General features: G+C 54.6%; 3 protein-coding genes across 3 annotated transcripts; 1 reads left to right on the forward strand and 2 right to left on the reverse strand.

Moving 5' to 3' along the window:
* Positions 1–7665: 7665 nt before the first annotated feature.
* Positions 7666–14245, reverse strand: P884DRAFT_233951 (P-loop containing nucleoside triphosphate hydrolase protein). Its single transcript, XM_069439898.1, has 9 exons — positions 13659–14245; positions 12171–13587; positions 10927–12111; positions 10780–10866; positions 10503–10663; positions 10331–10434; positions 9066–10051; positions 8871–8939; positions 7666–8245 (listed from the first exon to the last, which is right to left on the reverse strand). Exons 1-9 carry the CDS (start codon positions 13989–13991, stop codon positions 7920–7922), a joined length of 4668 nt encoding a protein of 1555 aa, XP_069301565.1. The 5' UTR covers positions 13992–14245; the 3' UTR covers positions 7666–7919.
* Positions 14246–15441: 1196 nt separating this feature from the next.
* P884DRAFT_189296 (uncharacterized protein) lies at positions 15442–16123 on the forward strand (the record flags this gene model as incomplete). The annotated part of the gene is made up of 4 exons (XM_069437429.1): positions 15442–15612; positions 15745–15835; positions 15898–15977; positions 16028–16123. The coding sequence occupies 4 exons, from the start codon at positions 15442–15444 to the stop codon at positions 16121–16123; spliced, it is 438 nt and encodes a 145-aa protein (XP_069301566.1).
* An 8-nt stretch (positions 16124–16131) lies between these two features.
* P884DRAFT_233956 (nucleotide hydrolase-domain-containing protein) lies at positions 16132–17311 on the reverse strand. The gene is made up of 2 exons (XM_069439899.1): positions 16624–17311; positions 16132–16561 (listed from the first exon to the last, which is right to left on the reverse strand). Exons 1-2 carry the CDS (start codon positions 17159–17161, stop codon positions 16302–16304), a joined length of 798 nt encoding a protein of 265 aa, XP_069301567.1. The 5' UTR covers positions 17162–17311; the 3' UTR covers positions 16132–16301.
* Between the last annotated feature and the right edge of the window lie 2389 nt (positions 17312–19700).

The raw sequence follows: 19700 nt of genomic DNA on the forward strand, positions 1-19700 counted from the left end.
TACCCAGCTCTGGGAGTGTTGGCTCACCGGTCGTCCGTGCTGGCCACGGGGAGGGCGACGCCGGCCCCAGGACCAGGTCGGGAGGAGAAAAAAAAAGCGGGGTGGACGGGTCAAGGTAGGCCGTAAAGTGTACTCTGTAGGGGCAGGGGTGATCTTGGCTGAGAGTCCTCAGACAACGGTTGACCGGTGCGGACTTGCGGAATATGTGCACCGAGACACGGACGGAAGCCTGAGAGGAGCGGTGGGGTGTGAAGCTCTCAAAGCTCTCACGTATCAGGGGTAAAGAGCCTTGGCGTTTCGAGAAGAGGCCGGAGGGAGGCGAAGAGGCAGAGGGCGAAGACAAGCTGGGGAACGAGAGACGGGAGGGCGCGCGACGAAAATATAGAAAGCGCACATGGGGTTGAATCTGGCCTCTCCCTTGCGTGTCATGGAGTCGCACAGCTGTTCCGGTGCTATTGGGGTTTGCTGCCCACTTGCTCGTGATTGAGCACGGCATGGCTACACAGCACACGCCGCAGCCGATAACTACTAAATGCTGTCTGTTAGGTATGTCTGTATGTACCCCATGGATACACGGATTACATGGATGCATGCAGCCACCCAAGGTAACCTTATGGAGGTAGGTAAGGTACCTACTATAGTACAGTACTGTACATGAGATGGTTAACTTATGTAAACCCCTATGATGAACAAGGTCGCCGACATGTACCCAGTTGTCTGTCTCGGCAGTGCTGCGAGCGGCATGCTAATACACTAGGGGCGGCAAACGACATCGAATCGTAACTCTTTTGTGACCCCTTTGTGTGCGTAGGATTGCAGAGTTGCAGCCTTTGGGGATCCCGGCCCAGCGTTTCTTCGGGCGCGTTTCCCGTAACGGAGCCGAAACTAGACTCGTTGCTACACCCCTTCGTGGGGTCGCCCGCTCTGTGACATGACGATAACGTTAGTTAGTGTCTCCGAAGATTCGGTCTCGTTCTCGAGCCGTGTCTGGCCAGGGTGCCGAGGAACCGAACTCTTGCTCAATTGAGCGAGGTACCAAATGGATCGCCCACATTGTTCGGGCTTTGGAGCAGGAACGGAATTAACGTTAACCTGGTTCGATTAGCGCCAACATCTTGTCTTCTGGAAGATATTTTTCCCGCCACATCCGGCTGAGTAATTGAGGGGAAAGGATGAAGCTGAAAAAAAAAAAAAATAAGAGTACGCGTTTCTGGTCAGGAAGGCATGATGTGCAGGTGCAGAGCGTACGGTATGTACTCCGTACAATGAATGGCAACGAACTGTAGAGCGATTGTCTACTAAGATTTTGGGTAGGATCGATGATTAGTATAAACCCCCGGATGGGCGTTTTGACAAGTACTTACTGTGTACTAAAATTATTACAAATTAACTACCCTGTACACACTATTTTTTTTGGGAGATTGACTCCGAGGATCTCGAAATGCAGTGGGTCCATAGAGGTAGTGCACGGATATTTGCCCAGCTGAGCGCTTGCCAAAAAAAAAACAAGCTTTCGGGGGTATGTCCGTAGATGATATGGGTACGGAGTATGTACGAGCGAAATAAGCTCTTTCCGTTAATGGATGCCATCTCTGGTGCTCAGGCTCTGTTGTGCAAAATACTTCAAGGGAGGCGGTCGTTACCTATTGACCTTCATTTTCCTTTTTACTCTCAAAATCTCGAGTCAGAGAACTTGGCATTCCATCCGCGTGCCGACACCCTCACGGCAAACGGCCACAAGGAAAACAACATTTTCGCAAGATGGGAAGGGTAAGAGCAATCGCAGGACAGGTACAGCCAGCCAACAAGACCAGCCGTGCGGTAAAAAAAACCCTGTCGATATACATCCGTACTATACCCTACGATGCATGCATAGCATGGAGCTCAAAGTGCCGGGAACGCGGCATGCATGCCCGGAAACACTGGGGATCTCCATCATTTTCTGGGCGGCAACAGAAACCAACTAGGGTGCCTCTGTACTCCGTAATCCGTCCACCAATAACCCCCGTGTGCCCCCCACCTCTTTCCGTGCTCCCACATTGCATGGCAGCCCAAAAATGCAATGCCGTACATACAGCCAGGGTGACAACCATGCATAATCATCCAATGTACTTCATGTTTGTGCTGTCCGTTGGTCGTCTTGGTCGCCGACGTCGCCGACGTCGCCGAACGCCGCAGTTGATTTGCATGATTCGGGCGAGTCAGCCTTTCCCCAAGAAGGGAGCGGTGAAAGTTGCCAGAGAATTTTATGGATATACATCTTTCAAGCAGCAGCGAGAGTAAGTGGCAGCCGAAGATCGAGAAGGGCGGATGCACATGCCCAGGTGGTCGTGATGTACGATACATCTGTAATGGAAGCCACACGACATCTAGACTGCGTTCGGTATAGGGCTGGCCTACATAGTAGCCTACAAGTATGTATGTACATACATTATGTATTGTACAGGAGTGCTGGATTCTCATCAAGCACTCGTGTACGTAGGGTAATTTTGTCTTCTTGTATTATCCTTCGCAACGAGTCCGATCGTTACCTGTGTACTGTACATGTACACTAGTCCGTACAGTACAGTATCCCGTGCACAGACCGGGCCCCCACTGATGCGCAGCGGCATTGATCGACGACCCTGCATAAAGCTGGGCGGGAACCCGAGATCCCTGTCTCAATGGATCAGACTAGTTATTCGCTCAACGCTAGTCAGGCTGCGAGCTGCTCTTGTACGGAGAACGAAGTAGTGCAGTCCCTATGCACACTTGTACGTCTACTCGCAGATTCGCTTCATATATATACATACATACAGTACATCAGATACATTCATACATGTATACACTTACTGCTTACCTATTTAAATAACTAACAGGTTAGTGTAAATACGAACTGCTCTAAGGGTATGCCCACTGTAGCACACCATCACCGTCGCTGCAGAAGCGCTTGAAAGCTCGGGTCGTCTCCGATCGAATGTGACAAAGGCAGCTTGCACGCAAAAGGACGGATCTGGAAGTGGCCAATGCAGCCACTCAGTTCCTTAATCCTCCGTTATCAACCAACGACAGGAGTGCTAGTAGGTAAATGCTGTTGGGCCTCGACGGGGTCTCGACGTCGGGAATTCCTCGGGAATTCCCGACGGGCCGAAGGAAACTGTACCCGGCCGAGAGGGAGAGCGAGGACTGAGAGCTGGGCTGCCCCGGACTCTCTCTCTGCCCAAACTCGACACCTTTCGGGTAGATGAGAACAACTAGAAAGGCTCAATATCAACCTCGATGGATCATATCGGGTCCGCCTTTAGATATCGGACCGTTGATCGCCACACGGCCCCGACCTATAAAGCTGAGAGCTTACTAATCCGGACATAACGACTTGTACTGTACAGTACTTGTATTTACACGCCTGACGCCGGTGGCCAAAACCGGGAGTGTTTGCGCAAAGACCTGTGACCAATTTATTCCCCGGCGTAGGCAGCAAACGGTCGCAGTCTCGGCCAAGCATATCAAAAGCCCTAATATTGGTAAGGCCGAAAACGACCTGAGACTTACCCGATAGTAGTGTAGTGTGCTTGATGTGCTGCTTCCTAATGATCATCACCATGCAGCATTGCGTATATCACAAGCAAACCGGGAACCAATGTCTGTCTCAGTACACTCTTTGAATGTCAAATGCATGTATGCCTCGGATATATACGCAAGGTTCATGGGTAGGTATGTACATACATAATTCGTACTGTACATACACCGTCCCCACCTCTGCGTATAACTATATGATTTAACATTCAACGAGACCGCGACTACACGACCAGCATGAAAAATATATCTGCCTACAACCTACAATATAATCTAAGCATTGTTCCTAGCTATCTTGGCCTAGTAGTCTTTCTTGAATCTTCGTAGAGTGCTAATTTGACAGGTAGTGTAGAGGTACGTAGTACGGCCTGGTATCCCAAAATATGCGATTAGGGACTTGGAACTTCGAGACGAATGCGGCCTTGGGGACTTCCGGATTACACTATCTTACCTAAGGAAGGTATACAAGGTCCATAAGGTAGTTAGGTAAGGTACCTACGGCATGTAAGGTACTATGTCTAGGCGGCAGTTACGAGGCACGGCAGGCGCGCACATCCGCTTCTCAGCATTACGCGGTTTCGATACGATATTACGCTTTCGGGAAAGTAGTGTAGGGCCAGGAACGATGCGATGTAAGTAAGATCTGGCTCTTGCGATTGAACGAACGCCCAGGCTTTTGGGGCCAAGTCAAGCAAGCGCTATCGCGCAACACACACATACCACCTGTGGAACAAGAATTGATGCCTCCTTCCTTCGGGAAGAAGTTCACCCGTTGTGATTCGTACCCCAGCTTGGCCTGCGAGGGTTTCTCCCTTAATGTACACCCTACCCATCGAACCATCCATACATCCGGCACACAAATCAGCAATCGAAGGTACGCTCAGGCGTGTTTCGATCGAGAACGAGGGAAGGCATATGACAACCACACCCCCGGGAACAACAACCGGCATCTGCTGGCCGCACACCGCCTTCGATCTGATCGCAAAGCTCCGCCACTTCGTCCTCCAAGACTGCAGTTCTCGACGTGGTCTCGGCCGGTGGCATCGCACGAAACCAAGCTGAACTACATACAGGGGTGGAAGACGGAGGAAGACGGAAATGTATGTTTGCAAACAGGGATCTGCCACGCTCAGTGCACATTGGACGAGCTTCATCGTCTGCTCGTGTATTGACGGATTCGATCCGGATTCTGTGGAGAACGCCGAGGCCACTACCAACGTCTTCCTCGTCAACATGGTCGAGCCTTTTTGACTTTATCTCCTGAAATTATAGTTAATGCACTAAACCTCTTCCACGCATCGCCAATCCGCCGAAACGGAGTCAACGCCGACGGCTAACAGGCATGGTCCTTGATTCCGCAGCAGGCGCAGTGCCCTATCCGCGCGCCAACACGTTCGGATCGACAGCTAGAACCCTCTCTGGCCTCGCTAGAAACGTTTGACGCTTGGTTGATTTGCCCGAGACAAGCCACGCGGATAACTCCACGCTCCTCAAGATTTGGCCCAGCTTTTGAAGAAAAGGATCGCCATCAGCCATGAGCGTGCCATCCAGTCGAGGTGCGAGTTACAGGGTCTGGGCTCGCTCACATGACATTACCGCCTGCGGGAGAGTGGGCCCTACAGGCAGCTGTGCCGCTGCCTCGCCTTTCTTAGCGTGCTCTGTTGGGACTTTCCCTCCTTCTTTCATATCTTCCCCGTTTCCCACCACAGTGCTGAGAGCTTGATGATCTTCTTCTCGGATTCGCTCCGCACGGATTGCTCAAATTTGTCACCGCTTGGATCCTGATCAGCAGCCATTGCGACCACCACGTGTTCCATAGGCATGTGTTTGTGTAATCACAACGGCGGCAGTGGCTGGATTTCGTGTGACTTGGCGAACAGACCGCAGAATCTCAGTCTCAGACTACCAACTTCTTTCTGTGTCACCCCCCTCAAGCTATTATCTTTGCGACAACCGGACCCTGATATGATCGACTGCATGCCTCCCCATGTTTCCCGAAACTAGACCATGCCCGCTGTCTTGTGTTGCTCCCCACAGGCCCGGCCAGCAACAGCGCAACGACTTGTATTCCGGGTCTTGATACGCTTGGACAAGCGGCCAGAGTCGCGCATTTCAGCAGCAGGGCCGTGGCTGTTTATGACTTGCAGTTCAGAAAAGCTGTGACCGAGCCGCGCGGGTTCGAGGCCGATGCGAAGGGATCGGTAACCCAGAGAGATTGGCTAGTCAGTTGTTTTAACTTACCTTCGAGCAGTCGCCCGCACCGTACCCGGGCCAGAATGACAGACAACGAGAGAAGCACATCGCCAAGAACTACGGAGGTCTGCGAGAAGTCAATTTATCCAGATCGATCAGATCCCTGGTCAAATCAAAGTACATTAGGCCATACTGCGTTTTTTTTTTTCGCAAGGTCATCCTGCAGTGCTCTTTGTGTGTGTACACGAGGACTGCACAGATATCACGGATGAGGATGGGCCCCGAAACATGTTCTGTCTCACCAGAGAGAACGCCCCAGAACAGTGAGGAGAACGGTAAATTCCATTCTTATGCCCGTTGCCAAAATGGAAATCACCAACAAGCTACACTGCTTCCCGAACAAGGCGACCAACCGTACACCAGTCTAAGCCACTCTCCTCCGCTACCACGAACGGCATCACCGGCAGTCACTCAGCCCAACCGGCCGGCAACCTGCATGAGCCTCGGGTCGCTTACCCGTTTTACGAGGCCTAGATACATGTGCATCAGCGTTCGAGGACCCATCGTGCCTCCCTTCATTCTTAAACCAACGCCCAGCAAAGATGTGTGGGTGCGGGAGTGCCGGTGTGCCAGCACGAGAACTAATTAACCAACATCAATGATATACTATGTACGGTACCTAGAGGTGGTACGGCTGGTCACAACTCCGGAGTTAGTTCGGTATCTTTTATAGCTAGTTAAATGAACTCCGTCGTGTAGGCAGACATAACAGCCAAAGACTACTACATCATCAATCCCTCTTCTTCCCCCCTTTTTTTTTTTTTTTTTTTGCCCGCCACGTTCACACCCACACCCACACCCACACCCCGGCCCGTATGAAGATCCCAACTCGCTTATCTTTTGCTATGTCAATGACCCCCCTCCCCACACAGAGCCAGCCCAACAAGGCCCCCTACTCCGTAAGTACACTAGTTAGCGGCTGTGTGCCCCGGGTGTGCCCGCGTTCCGTACTGTGCATTAACTACATACAGCCATTTATACGGTGTACATACACATATAAATACAAATACATATATATACGTACATAAACCAGCTCATTTGCGCTTCGCTCCACGAGGCCAGACGAGTGAATCAGCGGCGCCCAACCGTCTGTCTGTCTGTCTGTGTGTCCTGGGGGGTGCAAAAAGGAAAGGGTTTGGCTTTTTAATCATGTAGTTATGTACATACAGACATAGGCACGGGGAGATACGGATGGTGGGGATGACTTACGTAGCTGACTGCCCTTAATCTTGACCGGTTTGTTCAACCATATCATGGGGACTGGCTGAGGGGAAGGAAGGGAGAAAAAGGGGGGGGCGGGGGAAGAGTCGATGAGGAAAACCTCTACACTGCCTTCGACTTTTGGTCGCACTGCAGCGAGCCCTTCTCTGGTCCGAGGTCATTCAGAGGGTAAGTAAGAAAGGAAGGAAGAACAGAGATCGTGGATGTGCTTCTTGTCGGTATCTTGGTGTTGATGATGATGATGATGATGTTGATGATGACGGCGGGGGCGGCGACGACGACGATGACGACGATCCGTTGGAATTGCGGCTTCTGGCTTCCTTCGCACTTTGTGTGTATCTATTTTTTTGATCTTGGTCCCTCGTGCCTTGCGCATCGTCACCGCAACTGCTCGAGTAGTTTCCCTTTCGAGATTTTCCTTCCTGCCTTGCATAACCCCACGAAAAGCGCCAGGCGAACGGACTATCCAAAAGGCAGGAGAGGAGGAGAGCGGTGAAGGAGCCGGTCTGATGCGGAAGTTCACCGAAGGGGAAAGGAGATTTCCCAACTTAACACCGACACCACCTCATTCTGTGTTACTCATACTAGCAAGAAGGTAGGTGACACCAAGGTAGGTAGGCCAGGTCCTCAAGGCTTGATATGGACTCCATTCGCTTCTTGTTTATATCATTTTGGCTTTGTTCTGTCACTTACCAAGCACATGTCTATGTACATACCTGCATACTCCTGTCTCATCTGTTCTGCCGCAGCTATTCTACATCCACGCTGCTGATATTCATCCAATTCACGTTCCTTTCCTGGATCTCGAATTCAAGCCTCCTTTCCACGGCACCCCCTTTCCTCACCAAGCACACGCAAGTACCTTTTCTGCAACACAAAATAGGACAGGCTCACTCTTCCAACAATCCGGCCTCCTTAACCAACCCCCAGAACACACCTTTCTTCTTGATCAACTCGGCCGGCGTATCAAACTCAACCACCTCGCCCTTATCCAGCACCACGACGCGATCACTATCCATAATGGTATTTATGCGGTGCGCAACCGTGATGATGGTACGGTTGGCAAACAGCGGGCTGCGCAGCGTGGTCTGGAGCATGGCATCCGTCTGTACGTCAACGGCGGCCGTGGCCTCGTCGAGGACAAGGATATTGGATGGGGTCAGCATGGCGCGGGCGAGGGAAACTAGCTGGCGCTGGCCTTGGGAAAGGTTGGAGCCTGTGAATTTGGGAGAGAAGCCATGTTAGTGAGCCGTAAGATAACGGGGGACCATAAATTATCGTATTTTTCGGGTGTGAATGGAGAGGAAAAGTGGGTTGGAGGGGGTATAAAGCAGCCCCCAGAATCCTGCACCTCAGTGTCGCAACAACCACTTTGTGTTGCATCCAAGATTCTGCAAGGGACTTGAGATGTGTAGCCTTGCGGAGAGCCATCAAAATGGAACGGTGCGGTAGTGCACATGGCGAGGCCAGAGCTGAGACGGGAAACGGTGCCTCGGCTCGCGAAGGTAGTTGAGCTTCAAGCCCCTTGCACTGGCCAGGCGAGAAGCCGAACCTTGCCGTCCGGCCCAATTGCTCCATGTTCTGACTCCGAGAGAGGGCACAGCTCGGTGGAAATTGGCATCAGGTGCCCGTCCAGCCGCGGTCAAGGCAAGTTGCAACCACCCGTATCGCACCGCGATGCTGCCGAAAAAAAAAACAACAACAGAAAAAAAAAACAAGCAGTTCACCATGATACACGACTTGCCGGCGGCACATAGCACGACAGGCATATGCAAAAGCCGACACAAAGCGCGAAGCCAGAAACGAGACGGAAGGACCACGTGGAAAAGTGCACCGCTTACCTCCTTCGTGGATCTTGGCCTCGAGCCCGCCCTCCATGGAGGCGACGTGGTCTTTTAGCCGGGCATGTTCTGTGCGGCAGTAGAGTTAGCTTCGTGTATCCGATGAAGCGGCAGAACCATGTGAACGGCGACGTGGACAGGGTGGCTGTGGTTCGCAGGTGTAACGGGTCCAACAAAAAAAAAAAAAGGACGTACCAAGAACGCTCCAAAGCTCAGTGTCATCGTGGACGTGTCCGGGGTCGAGGTTGTCCCGGATCGTGCCCTCGAAGAGAGCCGCATCCTGTGGGATGATGGCCAAGCGTCTCCGGAGATCCAACAGGCCAATGGTCGATGTGTTGAGACCGTCGAGGCTGATGTTGCCCGTATCGGGCTCAATAATTCTGAAGAGCGCCAGGGTCAACGAGGACTTGCCAGCACCTGTGCGTCCCACCACACCAATCTTCTCGTGCGACTTGATATCCAGGTTGATATTCTTGAGCACGAGATCGAGACCTTCACGGTACCGGGCGCTGTAGTTGATGAACTCTACCTCGCCACGCGACGGCCAGCTGACGGGCGGCCGGCTACGGTGGATGATCTCGGGTGCCTCACTGGGCAGCCGCGCGTACTCGAGCACGCGCTCTACAGACACGATGTTGGTTTCCACCTCGACCGTCTGACGGACGATCCAGTTGAGAGACGTGGTAATCTGAAAGCCATACGACAGGGCCAAGCCGACCCATCCAGGGCTGAGCTTGCGGCCAGTGGCCACTGCGATCACAGAGAAGCCAGCAGCGGCTAGGATCACCACGGCACCGATGAACTCGAGTCTCACAGCCAGCCATCTGTTGGCGCTAATGGAGGGGAAGTAGGCCCGAAGGTTGGCATCGACTCGCCACTCGTTCTCGAGCATGAACCGCTCCTGCTGGCGGTACGCCCGGATGGTGGAGATTCCGCCAAGAGACTCTTGGAAATGAGCATAGATTGGGCTGCGGCTGACGCTGTCCAATCTCTTGAGCTCTCGGGACGTCCGCAGATAGTACCGCTGGATCCAGATGTACATGGCGCCGAGCGGGATGATCAAGGCGAGGAAGGGGGGTGTTGAGATCGAGATGACGGCAAGGATGAACATAGACCTGGACAAATTGGTGAACAGCATGTTGAAGGTCCGCGCAAGTACCTCGTCGACTCGGTATATGTCGCTGCGGAAGGGTCAGCATGCCGCGGAACTTTGAGACTGTCTGCAAAGTGCTCAAATGGAAATGCAGTGGACCGCTAGGTGACTCCATGGCACCGCGGCGTACGCTGACAACATCCGTTCCCACAACGTCTGATACCACTTGGACTAGCCACCCTCGCACAACAGATGGTCCCTCCTCCGTTTTAGATAAAAACAAGGGGTGGAGGATGGACATCCGTGGAAGGAGGAAAGAAGGAGAGGAGGAGGGGGAGGGGAGGATGCAATAGATCACAGTACGCACCTCGAAAACCGGTTCAGAATGCGGCCAGCCGGTGTTACATCGAAGAATGACATGGGTGATCTGAAGATTGCCGTCGCCATCTTCTCGTGTAACTTGCGAGATGCCTACGCCAACTACATGTCAGCCCCAGAACCCAATTCGCCTGTTGCTCCGAACAATAGCTCCGACATACCTCAATGGAGCAGAAGATCCAGAGGATGAGGGTCTGCACCACCGTCAAGGCGGCAGCACCGATGCCGAACACGAAGTAGATGCCGAGATACTTCCCGACCTCGGGGTTACTGCCAGCTCTGGTATTTCTGTCGGCCCAGTTTTTGAGCCAAAAGCTCCCGGCTACGAACTTGGTCAGCAAAAAACGTGCCACAAGTCAACAGGACCGACGCTCCTGTGTTTATTCCGGAGGGCGGTGACGTCTGCCCCACGTCGAAGGCAAATGAGAGAAAACTTACCGATCTGAGCCGTCTGGGCGGCAATGAGGGTAACCAGGTAGACCGCAACGGCGACGAGATTGTTCGCTTTGGCATACTCGGCATAGACTGGCAGCAAGTAAGGTTAGCATATCAAGACCCGAAATCCATGTGGGTACGGTCACCCACCTGACCACTTCACTTTTCCCTGCTCGGAGTGCTCTTTGGCCTGTCTGGTCTTGCTAGGATTCTCCTCGTCGTGCAGCTTGCCGCGGGGACCCCTGAAGCTAGCAGTACTCGGCCGGCGCAAAGTACCCATGCTTCCAGTCCGGGGCTTTTGTCCCTGGTATGATGAGCTACCAGGGCCCGGCTTGATGGTCTGCAGTGCTCCCAAGCCCTCTTGAGCTTCCTCCAGTTCCTCCTTCTCTTGACTATTGCTTGCTGCTTCAATGACGGTGGACGTTTCACTGCCGCTGCCGTCCGGAGATCCAACTCCGGAACTTGGGCCCGAGTCGCTTTGGCGAGAGGTCTTGATCAGATCGAAGACGGCGCCCTTCATAGCCAAGAGCTGCCGATAGGTGCCCCTCTCAGCAATTTCACCATCTGTGAGCATGCAGATGTAGTCCGACTCAACAAGCACGGGAATCGAGTTTGTGGCCAGAATTCTCGTCTTGGAGCTGAGCAGACCTTTCGGTCCGAGGACGTTGTCGATGATGTGGCGCCCAACGTGGGAGTCGACAGCAGAAAGGCAGTCATCCAAGAGGTAGATGTCAGCTCTCGCATAGACCGCTCTCGCTAGAGCAACGCGAGCCTTCTGGCCACCACTCAGGGAGATTCCGCGCTCTCCGACGACCGTCTCGTCGCCGTCGGGAAGCTGGGCAAAGTCATCCAGGAGAGCGCAGGCCTTGACCGTCTTTTCGTAGAAATTGGAGTCGTACCGGTAACCAAAGACGATGTTCTCTCGGACCGTGGCGTTCATGATCCAAGGGGACTGGCTGACGTATGCCACCGTCCCGTGAACTTGAACCTCGCCCCTGATCTTCCACAGGTCGCCGAGGATACTCTGCAACAGCGAGCTCTTGCCTGCGCCGACGCGGCCGACAATACAGGACAGTTCGCCCTTGTGGGCGCTGAAGTTGATGTTCTTTAAAACGGCCTTGTCTTCGTGGCGGTTCCAGGAGAAAGAAGCGTCACGAATCAGGACAGATTCTTCTCCTATCGCCTCAACAGGCGGCTTCACAATAATGGCCTCTGGTTGAATCTCCTCGGCGGTGAGGTACGAAGTGAGACGGCCGACGGCAACGCTGGCCTCGATGACCGATGTGATGACCATGGGAAGAACAGCCAGGGGAAAGGTGAGGAGGTTGAACAAAGCTAGAGCCAAGTGTTAGTCGGGAGCGCACCGGCACTGATTGCAAGCGGAAGTCTCTCACCTAAAGCAGGGAAGACAATGTCGGTCGTCAGCGGGCGGTCGTTGGTAAGCACAAAGACACCAAAGGTAGAGCAAGAAACGAGGAAGGGAGTGCTGGACCAGGTAAAGTTGGCGAAGGCCTGGCCGGCACCGATCCTGCGCAAGTTCTTCAGCTCCTGGTCGTTCCTGATGTAGTTGAGCTTGTTCATGAAAGCTGCGCCCCAAGCGTACAGCTTGATGCTCTTCATGTTGTTGATGATCTCGGCGACCAGACGGCTTCTGGCATCCTTGTTCTTCATCTGGGCCTTCTGCAGATTCTTCATGAAGCGCGCGATCATGCCGTTGATGGGAATCATGATGATCATGACGCCAATGCCCGCCAGCATGGACCATCCGACTAGATGGTAAAGCGAAACCATGCAGATGATGATCTGGAACGGAGCTGACCATATCTGCTGGGCAAACTGCGTGAGGTCCTGAAGCCGCTGAGCGTCAACCGCCATGTAATTGACAATATCTCCGGTGGTCTTGGACGAGCGGCCCTCGTTCGAAAGCTTCAGAGCCTTCTTGTAGATGGAGGAAGTCAGGCCGCTCTTGATCCTCATGCCCGTGACGAAAGCCAGCTGGAAGTACTGGTGAATCATGATCGTCTGGAGAACGGCGACGGCAAACATGGCCAGCGCAATGGAAGCGCCCTTGATCACGGGCTGCGGCTGATCCCCTTTGCTGTACGAATCAATAAAGGCAATCAGGAACCTCAGGAGCTGCGGCTGAGTAAACTGAGAGACATCGTTGAAGACCTTGAACACGGCCGCAAGCATATAGGGCCCACCGTAAGCGCCAAAGAGGGCTCGCCATAGCGAAGGGTTCTTCCGACGCCCCAGCTCGCGCTGCCAATGCTTTTCGAAGGCGTCGCCGGTCGACTTTGTCGTGTCGCTCTTGGCCAGCCCCCAGAGGTCTTCCTCGGTCAGGAACGTAGAGTAGCCGTACTTCATCAATGGCGTCATCCACGAGAAGGTGAGGCAGGAGAAGACGGTGGCGTACTCCACCGGGCACTCCTCCTCGTCGACCAACGCCTCGTAAGCGCTGGTCTTCTTGGGCCGCAGCCACTCCAGGAGAAACTCGGCCACGGAAAGGCCGTAGCCAACACAGTATGTGACGAAGTACGGGAGGCTCTTGGCGTAGACCTGCTGCGAGATCAACGAGCGGAGCTTGACCGCTAGCGCGATCAAGAGAAACAACCAGTAGAACAGGACGACGCCGTTGGCGTTTCGAAGCCGCGAGTGCTCGAGCCATTGGATGGCGAAGATGACGAGGAGCGAGAGGACCGTCCCGGCGGTGGTGTAGACCCGGAAGTCGCCGTACCAGATGTCGCGGTAGCGAGCGATCTGGAGGCCGAGCTGCACGAGAACGTCGGCGATGATGAGCGCTAGGAGCGTCTGCGTTCCCACCAGCGTCAGAATGGAACACGAGAGCACATCCGCGGGGAGGGCAAGAGACGACAACACACCTGCTTGGTCCAGAAATGCCAGTCCTTGGACACGGGAGCCGGCTGCTTCCTCTTCACCAACCACCAGGCGGCGAGTGCTCCGACGAAGATGCCGAACGCCGCCACGGCCGCCACCCACACGTCGATGAAACACGGCGTGAAATCGTATCGAAACGGGCTCAGCGGGCCCCATCCCTCCGCGTTCCCGCAAAAAGGTTGCTTGAAAACGCGCTCGGCAGTGAGATAGCCGCTCCCGAGTTCGGCCACGACCGGGCGGTAGCCCGTGAATGATCCCGTCTCGAACATGACCTTTTGCGCCTGCGGCAGGCCGCCGCTGTAGTCGGCCGACGCCATTGGCACGGATATCACGAGCTCGGATTGGTATGCAGAAGGGACATGTCAGGGAGGAGTTCGTTGGTTGAGTCCGCCAGCTTTTTTTCCGGGCAAACAGTTTGAACGCCGTTACGAAGCCTTCGGCGGTGGGTCTCGCTTCGGACGGATGTTGGGGCGAGAAGGCGGCTACACGGTGACGTCCACCGACAAAACCGAACGATCGGCGGGAATCGGCGGGTAACGTTATCGGGCAAGTCGTCTTACAGGCTGGAGGGCTTACTTAGTAATTGGCAATGAACCTAGCACATTGGATCGAATTGCCGCCAGCGGAGCCTGCGTCGGTTGCAGTTGACGAGGTCTTGGTCGGCTGAGGAAACAATAACGGGTACTAATTAGTAGTGCAGAAAAGAAAAGAAAGGTGCCCTTGAACGCGCCTTCTAAATTGTCAGCAATCCGGGGTCCGCTTGGCTGCATGCGGATGCAGCTTGAGCGGGGCCAGGTCCCAAACCAAACTGCAAAGTCCCAGCACCTGTGGTGAGCGAACTCCGTACCCCACCCGAGCTCGGAGCTCAACGTAAAAGCCGATTTGTCTGCTCTGTGTTTCCGGCGCCCGTACGGTACATTACCAAGTACTGTATGCACATACATAGTAGGTACCTTGCGGAGGGGGACTCTAGTTCGATACTCCGCAGAGCAGACATTGCCCTGCCAAGAAACCCAGAATGCTCTGAAAATTCTCACGCTAACAAGCGGCTGCCTGATTTCACTGTTTACCTGTAAAATTCACCACTGCCGTTCTGCAAGCCTTGTAGCTGAGAGAGTTTCTAGTTCATAGGCGCCGGGTAAACGCCGTCTGCAGGTATGTATGTACTGTACCTTATGGATCTAGGTACCTACACACATCAGATTGGTTGTTTGATATGCTATACGAACAATAAAAAATCATGGAGAGGGAGAGAGGAACGTAACAAGACGATTTTGACCTGAAGTATCGCTGGGGGAACACCCACGTGTTTTCACTGTCACGATACTGGAGTGGCTGCCTGTAATCGGCCAGTGGACCCCAATGGAAGAAGCCCTTCAGTACCAAGCATACACTACGTTCGCTTCCCCACAAATTCCCAATTTGCCCTACACTATGACGTTGCAGCCTGCCCCTCCCAAGCCCTCTGTCCTCCAGGACGTCTCCGAAGTGCGGCTCATGCCTCGGAGACGCTCGCCATCATCACCACCGAAACCGACCACAACAACCGCACCCATCAACACGGCCGGGAGTAGCAAGACAACGGCAACAGGCACAACCCTGCTCCTCTTCCTGCTCCTCCTGCTCTGTCTCTTCCCCAGTCTCTTTCATCTTCTCTGGACGGTGCCCCTCGGTCTGCTCTTCCCCTCCCCGCCCCACCACAAACCGCCGCCGCCGCCGCCGACGACGACGACCACACAAGCATCGACGACCGCCGCGAGGGAGACAATGTGGTTCCAGAAGCAGTTCACCCTCCCCGCCCGCTCCCGCGGCTCCTACCTCATCACCGACACGGTGCTGAAGGAGCTGCCGGAGATCAGGTCGTACAAGGTGGGGCTGCTGCACCTTTTCATCCAGCATACAAGCTGCGCGTTGAGTTTGAATGAGAATTGGGATGAGGTTCGTTCTCTCTCTCTGTCCCTCTCCCTCTTTCTTTTTTTTTTTCCCTTTCTATTCTGCTATTCTGGAATCCTTTAAGCAATGTGAAAGGAGAGACGCGGATGACATGCTGACCGGGACTGCGGCGGATAGGACGTCAGAGCCGACATGAGCGACACGCTTGACAGGATAGTTCCAGAGACAGGGCCGAATGGCGAAGCGCTGTATCGGCACGATGCCGAAGGTCCGTTCTCGCTTTTCCTTTTTTGTCTGTTTTGGATTCGGGATAACTAACCGGGCGGATAGGGCCCGATGACCTCCCTGCACATGTCAAGTCTGCCCTGATCGGAGCAAGTGTGACAATCCCCATCAAGGACGGCAGGCTGGTGAGTTTGGAACGCCCGAGAGATGGAAGGCATTAGCTGACGAAGATTAGGCCACCGGGACGTGGCAGGGCATTTGGTACCTCGAGTTCCGTGCCTCGAAGCACACACGCAAGATAGTAGCCACCATCCAGGGCGAAAAGGCATGAAATCAAGTCTCAAATTTTCGGGTATACTCCCAAATTGGCCATCCAGATGACGGGCAAATGCGTCGCGCTCTGCCTCCCAGCCGCGGAAGTCTCCCCGTGCAATTCATTCCGTTCCCTTAATCCTGACCTCAACGCCGGACGCCTGCTGAAAACCAACGCCCCCGACAAGCCCCATCCATCAGTGCGTGCCGTTCTCCGTCTTCATGTCGACGTCGTCGCCCCCGGCGAGGACCTTAGTCTTGGGAACGTAACCGTCGGGACCGCCGGTACCGGGCGTCCTGGCGACCACCTCGCCCTCCTCGTTGACGAATTCGAAGTTGTAGCGGCTCAGAAGGTGGGGGATAGCGGAGAGCTGAGGGCCGTATCTCTGGGTATTTTCGTAGAGCTCAAAAAGGGGAACGGCGAGCAGCTTCATATTCTTTGGCACGCTCAGGACCTCTGTAGATGGCGGGTCAGCTCTCTCTTGCAGACCTACACGTTTGACAGGCTGGGAAACATACTGGTCTGCGGCAGCTGGATGAAGTACAGCTTCTTGCACTCCTTGGGACGGGTGATGTGCGCCGGCACGAACGGGTACATGAACGTCTCGAAGTTCGGGCGCCACCACTGCGCAAGGCAGTCGCCGACCTGCCAGTCGCCAGCCTTGTTGCCCTCGCCGAGGCTGCCGACGGGGGCAAGCCGCTCGTCCAGGCGCGCCTTGAAACCCTCGATCTCGTCATCCTCGGGCCGCAGGTAGTCTCCCGGCAACTTAAAGAAGGCGTTTGCGATCTGCAGCATCAGGATGTGGGGATGGTTGTGCTCATGGCAGACCAGGATGCCCTCGCAGGTGCGCCGCATGCCGTGCGCCTGGTAGTGCTCCTCCAGCCGCTTCAGCCGCGCCAGCACACTCGGATCCTCCTCCGGCTGCGTCTCCTTGACGCCAAATGTATAGTTGGAGAGAGGGTACAGGCGGATGGTCTCGGGCTGATTCGCATTGAAGTCGAGAGGGATAATCGGCGGCTGCGAGCTCTGCAGCGCGGTAGGGGTGATGGTCGACATTGCGACGATACGTTGGGCAATGCGACAAAAGTACCACCTTGGTCTGTCTGCTAGCACAAAATCACGTCAGGACGAGACGTCGTTCATGGAACAAAGCCGAGTTTTGTCGGATGGTGCAGGTTGGTTGTTGACGCGGTCGAGCTCCCCAGATGTTCGAGAAGCAGCTGGCGGAAAAGTTCAATGGGGAAAGCGGTCAATTTAGACAGCCATTTTTGTGGGTCAACTTTGTCTTGGCAAGTACCTCTTGCTCAAAGCAAGAAAGTGTGGACCGTGCCGATGCAACAGCACATGGCGGTTGAGCCGCCTCTCATTCAACATCGCTCCTTCCCGAACTAAACACTAACGGTCAGGGTGCGTTGTAGTAAGTGCCAGGTACTGAAATCTGTTAAATTAGAGCGATTACTAGCTTTATGGAGACTCATTGTTTGCTGTTTACGATTCTCGGCCCGCTCAGTGACTGTACAACTCGCCCAAACACAAGGTTCATTCAGACATTTTGATGGACTGCCTCGGTGATGAGCGAAACTGCTTGCAACAGCCCAATCCCCGGAGCCGTCTTGGAAACTCGTCAAATTATTTTGATGTGCTTCTACCTCTAAACCAATCTAATTCGACAACTCTGGACTTTCTACGCTCCGTTGACTTAAGCTTTCATGTAAAAGGAGACGATTGCTCCTATTCCTTCCTCATCTGTTCCAAATCTCCTTCGGCGACTGGCTTTGGTCTTGGGAAGCCATTTCTGTCACTCTTCGAATTTCTTTCCTCTCTACATTTCCCAACCAACTACCTGCTAACCTTGTTTTTCCCACTAATTCTCTCAACCCACACTATTCCAGAAATTTGAATCTCTCTTCCAACACTCAAAGTCGCCGGGCTCTTCACTCTTTTTTATTTTCTTCACTGTCCGAGCGGCGAAAGAACCATATCCTGTTCTGCTGCGTGATGTATTTCATCCGCTGCTGATTTCCACCTTGCGATCGAACCAGCCTGACGCAAAAAATCTTCCAGTGTTTGGAACCCAAGGCGTTGTCCATCAATCTCATTTTGTTACAGGATTTGACTGACAACGGGTCAGATCTGACTGGCCCACCAACAGGGACGACGAGCCAGGGTTGACATGTATTTAGAAAAATCATCGCATCTTATCACCACTTCTGCAGGCCCGTCCCACGAATCGGATGTGGCCCAACTGGAGTGGAACTACCAGGACTCTGGCTCCACCGACACCACCACCCAGGACACGACCACGCACCTGCACGCGCCCACTGGCCTACCTGCAGCCATGCAACAGGGCACCGAGCACCGTGACGAAGAGGGCATGTCGGTCGTCACTGAAACCGCGGCCACCACTACAACCGGTCCGACATCTCAGGCCTTGCTATGGCCAGATTCGACACTCCAACCGCCCGAGCCTGCGCCTCAGCCTACCACGCCGACCAGGCCCGCTCAGCGCAGGGCACCTACTGGCAGGTTCGCCCGTAGGGCTGAAAGGGACCCTGATGACGAAGAGGAGGTCGAGTCCCAGGGCAGATTTAACGATGCGCGCGTTGTCTTCGACAGCCTCGAGGAGGCAGAAAACACCCTCGCAGGCACAGAGTTCGACCCCTTCACCAGCACCAAGGTCATCAAGTCCGGCCTGCTACATCCGTCCACGGCCACGACGATCAGGCCCATCAAGGACTGCCTTGCCCGCGCCCGCTGGGAGTGCCGCGGCAATAAGGAAATGCTCATCCGCACCTGCCACTGGATCCGCCGTTTCCACCAAAAGGCCAGCAATGACTCGTACGGGGCCAATGCGGCCATGCGCAGCCTCAAGAAAAAGCTGGAGAATGCGTGCAAGGCCTACCACGCCACCGGTGTAGTGCCTACCGGCATGCCAGAGCCTGAGGAACTGCTGGCAGCCCGCATCTGCGCGCCCAAGGGAGATAGCAATGCCCTGGTCGACGGTTACCTATTCGAACTCGGCTACCTGCACTACGGCCCGCCTGGTCATCAGGGCCTACACCCTACACCCACTCACGTCACCACAGCCCACGGTGCCGCTGAGGATGACGAGGCCGACGAGGACTTCGCCAAACGCCGGCACCTGGCCACCGAGACCGACCTTCTCAGCGTGGCCCAGACCATAGTCCAGAGGCAGGATGAGGCCATTAGCAGTGTCACGGAGGCCCTTGACCAGATCAAGGAAGAGCTCAAGCAACTGCGGGAGGCTTCTACGGTCGCAAACAACAACCATGCGGCCACCCTTGACTGGAAGAAGGGAGTGGATGAGAGGATGCGGCAGCTGGAAGGGATGATCGCCCGGCTTACCGAGCGTACTACAGCAATCGCCGCACTGCAGAGGGCTCCTAGGAGCCAGGAGCCTGTAACTCGGCCACCTCCGCCGGCCACCACTGGACGCGGTGCTCCCCCGAGTTCGATCGCCTGGCCGGCAGCGCACCCGCCGCCCGCGACTAGCGGTCAGAAACGCCCGCGCCCGGATACGCCTACGCAAGAGAGTCTCTCGCACAAAAGGGCTACTAGTACGGTTCACAGTAGC

The sequence above is a fragment of the Thermothelomyces heterothallicus genome, assembly GCF_042370625.1.
Source record: "Thermothelomyces heterothallicus CBS 202.75 unplaced genomic scaffold P884_scaffold_1, whole genome shotgun sequence".
Taxonomy (NCBI): domain Eukaryota; kingdom Fungi; phylum Ascomycota; class Sordariomycetes; order Sordariales; family Chaetomiaceae; genus Thermothelomyces; species Thermothelomyces heterothallicus.

Bases quoted from the DNA above. Each gene is read 5' to 3' on its own strand.
- P884DRAFT_233951 (XM_069439898.1), bottom strand. From the start codon at position 13,991: ATGGCGTCGGCCGACTACAGCGGCGGCCTGCCGCAGGCGCAAAAGGTC. The intron at 12,112-12,170 runs GTGAGAGACTTC...ACTTGGCTCTAG, and splicing joins CATTGTCTTCCCTGCTTTAG to CTTTGTTCAACCTCCTCACC. The intron at 10,664-10,779 runs GTAAGTTTTCTC...CCAAGTTCGTAG, and splicing joins CGCCCAGACGGCTCAGATCG to CCGGGAGCTTTTGGCTCAAA.
- P884DRAFT_233956 (XM_069439899.1), bottom strand. From the start codon at position 17,161: ATGTCGACCATCACCCCTACCGCGCTGCAGAGCTCGCAGCCGCCGATT. The intron at 16,562-16,623 runs GTATGTTTCCCA...CGCCATCTACAG, and splicing joins CATCCAGCTGCCGCAGACCA to AGGTCCTGAGCGTGCCAAAG.